Source organism: Cibotium barometz, chromosome 32 (assembly GCF_041138505.1).
Source record: "Cibotium barometz isolate CiBa-2024 chromosome 32, ASM4113850v1, whole genome shotgun sequence".
Taxonomy (NCBI): Eukaryota; Viridiplantae; Streptophyta; class Polypodiopsida; order Cyatheales; family Cibotiaceae; genus Cibotium; species Cibotium barometz.
Window position 1 is genome coordinate 37,096,730 of NC_141077.1, and position 4,269 is coordinate 37,100,998.

Here is a 4,269-nt window from a genome sequence, read left to right on the forward strand (position 1 = left end):
TATCTTTGTCACAGCATTCACCTACGTGTCACTGTGTGGCCATTTCATTTTACCACATGAGAGTGACAGAAGTGTCAAGGAAATAGACCCACGTGTCACTATGTGGCCATCTCATTTTACCACTTGACAAGAGTGTAGGGAGACTATGTGGTCATCTCATTTTACCACGTGACAAGAGTGTAAGGGCTAGGGTTTGCAATAGTATGTGTAAAGGCCCTTAGTATTTTTCATCAACTAACCTCGACTTATCAACTAACCTCGACTTTGGCCATATATCAAGAGCTTAATCACGACAGTCTACGGCCTGCATCACCGGGAGTGTTAGTACATGGCCATATGTCAAGAGCTTAATCACTACAGTCTACGACCTGCTGCATCACCGGGGGTGTTAGTACATGTTTCTCATGTGGATACAACACTCAGCGTGAAATGATCGGCTATGATCAGCCGAAAAATCATCAATTTTAGTATTATAGAAAAATAGCCCACTCTCAAATTGTATGTCTTTTGATTCATGAAACCAGAGTACAAGTGAGGGTATGAGAGACAGATGCACAACACTTAGTGTAAAGCAGGCTCAGTATTGCTCTCCACTTGGCCACCTGCCTAGTGAGTGCTTTCTGTTTTGTACATTGAACAGCAATTTTAATAACGTATCATTTAGTCCTTTTAACTTTAATCTACTTATAAACATTCCTTGTCGTTTGGTTCCTTGCATTGTTTTTAAAACATTTCTTGATAGCTCAGCCTAGTTTGTTATAATGCTCTTTTTAGCTCAGCCAATATGCTTGAGTCTTTGAAGTTGAAGTTCCAATGTCTGAAATAAACTTTTTTCCTAACCGGTGAAAAAAAAAAAAAGGATGACTCAACTTGTTTTTATTGCATCGATGCATAGATTGACCTGTTTTATAACTACAAAGTTAAAAATTTGAATATTTAAATTCAAGGCTAGCAACTAGTTTTTCTCAATTTGAGCCGTGAAAATCACAGTAAAGGACAGAATTTTTCTGACACTTTCAAGCACTCCTGTTTAATTTCTTGTTATTGAAGCCAACTGAATGCACTCCAAAAACCACATGCAATGGGTAGCCCAAAAAAGTTTTGCTTTACTAATTGTGGACCACCCACTACTCATGTAAAAGTTATAGTAGTTACTGTATGGCTGTAGACCCATGTCATAACTAAATAGGCCAAACCAATGATACCATCATTACCAATTCTAAGAAATTATCCACTAAGATCTAAGGAAATTTTCACTAGCAAGCCACTCTTTGCTTTGCAAAATTCATCATAACTGGGCCTGTTGAGGCTTGATCAGAAGTGTAATCTTAAGTGAGCTTATAAATCAAGTCATGACTTCACTCAAGTAGTATTCATGAAAAATGTGTTGCAGCCTCTGTTCCGAGCAGTGTAGCCGAGTTGGTAAGGGTCTGCAACCCCGAAGTATAGCCCATTTGGTAAGGAGTTTGAAGCTTAGGAGGGTCACCAGGGGTTTGAATCTTAAATGCAGGTAACCTAATCCAAACCCCTCTGAAGTGCATTGAGCTCTCTTATCTAATGGCAAGCTTTCATATGCTTTACATGAACTGATCACTATCTAAGCTATTTACATTCAATTCCATAAAACTAATGAACAAAACTGTCTCTCTCCCTGTGAAACAGAATATGTGCATGGAAGCGTTAATGTTCATGCATGGAAGAGATCACTTCTGTTGGCTTCTGATGGTCTTCTGCTACTGCTGCTCCTTATCAAACGAAGACAATCCGCCGGCGGAGTTTGAGTTGCAACTAAATCTCCTGATATGTTGGGAGGGAAGCCAATTTGATTGTGATGGATGGGATCTATGTTTTGCAATCCATCAAGAATTTCATTGCTAAGAGGAGGAGATGAATCAACTAATATAGTAGGCGAGTACTCATCATGACCTGATTCTAAGCAGGTTGTCACATGGTCACGAACACCCAAATTCATCACCATGGCTGGTGGCTCAGGATCTGCCTTAATCTGCAAATTACTGCTCATAGGGTCTCTGCACTCTAGATCATCGACAACAGTAAGATTAGTGTTAGGGTCTCTGCAATCTGGATCAGCAAGTAAGGTAGGGTTCGTGTGGCCGGAACCGATTCCAGCATGAGCTTGGTTATAATCTAAATCAATACAATTAACAGCCTGCAAATCCTCGGAACTTGATCGATCATGGCAGCCATGGATCTTGTGCAGGTTATGCAATTTTCTTCTACCATATCTCTGTGTGCACAGCTCTGCAGGATCGCAGGCAGAATCCACTTTGTTGAAGCTTTTCAAGGAATCAGTGATATTCTTTGGGCTCTGAGAATCAACTTTCTTCTTTACTTCACCTTTCTTTTTGAAGGTCGCATATTGATGATGAGGGTTGTTTGTGTTGAAGTATTTCTTGCAGTGCGTTTTTCTTCTTACTCTGCCGATGCATGTGACTTCCGGCGACGTGGGCTCTTGAGGCTGCTCATAGTCCGGCGGTTTTTTCTTGCCGACCATCGCCGGAGGGATCATGGTGAAGGCCCCAGCTGCCGCTTTTCTCCGGCGAGCGGAAGACGGAGAGATCGAGCCCGTCCTTGGAGAAGGAAGCGCGCTACCTGCAGGAAGTTGCGCCGCCCACGCTGTAGCACCGGGCGTCCTGGGCGAAGGGTACTGCTGAATTTTGCCGGGAGACATCGACTGAATCGGGCCGGAAACCTGTGCCTTCCATGTCGGAGACGAGTACTGCAACTGAAACCCACCTGCCGGAAACCCTACCATCGATCGGAGCATATGGCTTCTTCTAGGGATGCATGCAGGGCGCATCGATCTGCGAGAAAAACAGTTGAAAAAGAACCGCATGTATGAGGCCTTGCTTCTATAAGAGGAACAACATGTTGAATTGTCAGCTGCATGATCGGGAGCTGAAGCTGGAGCTTCCTCTAATGGTGAAGCTGCCGCTTCCTCTAATGGTGATGATGAAATTTGGCGATGGCTGTCTGCAGAGTCGAAGGGGCTATTGATCGAAGAAGAGAAGCAGCGACGGCGGTGGGCACTATCCTTGAGGGGTTCACAGCTTACTCGGGAGCAGGTTGCAGAGTGAGAGGTCCGGATGGGGGCAAGAGAAGGCCAATGATCGTCAACAACTATGGCCATGACGATGAAAAATGTGTGTCTCTGTGTGTGTGTGTGTGTGAGAGAGAGAGAGAGAGAGAGAGAGAGAGAGAGAGAGAGAGAGAGGGAACCCTAATTCCTAAAATCAAAAGCTGATTTTTAAAGCAAAAAACCTCTCGAGCACTAGCTGCATGCTTTAATCATAAGAGTGGGCCTTTCAGAAAAAAAGCGCAGCAAGGATCTCCACCGCCGACTGCAATCTTCTTTTAAACACCCACCCCCTCATTTCAAAAGTCAAAAAGAATGCCACGTATCAATAATTAATCATTATATTGCTCTAAGGAACAGTTTACCATGTTTATTTGCATGGAGACAAAGCCGTTCAACTAAAGCAATAAGATATTGAAAGTGACAAATAACGGAAATGCCTTAGTAGGGGAGTCTCGAGGTAGTTTAAGATAGCAATTTAATCTTTACATTGGGGGAATTAAACAAATAGGTATTAGTATAATTAAACAAATAGGTATTAGTATAATTCAATGTTATATAAATTAAAAGAAAAGAGTTCTCAATTTATAATCCAAACATGTGTAAAAAGAGTAAAAAGAGCGGTAAACAATTATGTAAAAAAGTGTGTACATACAAAAAAAAGGGATAAACACTTATGTAAAAAATGTTGAAAATTTCTAAAAATAGGGGTATTTTGAATAGATACATGTACTCACATGCTATATATGGGTTTGAGTACATGTATTTTGAATACATGCCCCTTTTTTGTATGTGTACATTCAAAATAGGGATAAACAGTTATGTAAACTAGTGTGAAATTTTTCACATACATGTATGTACTCACATGCTATGCGGGTTTGGATATAGCAACGTTGGACTTCTTAGTGTTTGTTCCTTTTCATCATAAAAAGGCCTCTAAAAATTAAACTAAATAATCACTTTTGTAGTTTTCATATCCTATGTTTTTATGTCGCAAAACATATGTACTAAAAGCAAAAGAAATAGAAACAACTATCATTCGTTTAGCTAAGCACTTCCTTAGGGACTTATGTTTAGTACCTTGCATTGGTTAGAAATATAAGATCTTCACCATTACATCATCTTCTCAAGTATTAAGGGTTGTAAATCATATCCCTTGCACAACAGCCCCA

General features: G+C 40.9%; 1 protein-coding gene across 1 annotated transcript; it reads right to left on the reverse strand.

Moving 5' to 3' along the window:
- Positions 1-1,002: 1,002 nt before the first annotated feature.
- LOC147620151 (uncharacterized) lies at positions 1,003-3,237 on the reverse strand. Its single transcript, XM_086772347.1, has one exon. The coding sequence runs from the start codon at positions 3,149-3,151 to the stop codon at positions 1,688-1,690; it is 1,464 nt and encodes a 487-aa protein (XP_086628473.1). The 5' UTR covers positions 3,152-3,237; the 3' UTR covers positions 1,003-1,687.
- Between the last annotated feature and the right edge of the window lie 1,032 nt (positions 3,238-4,269).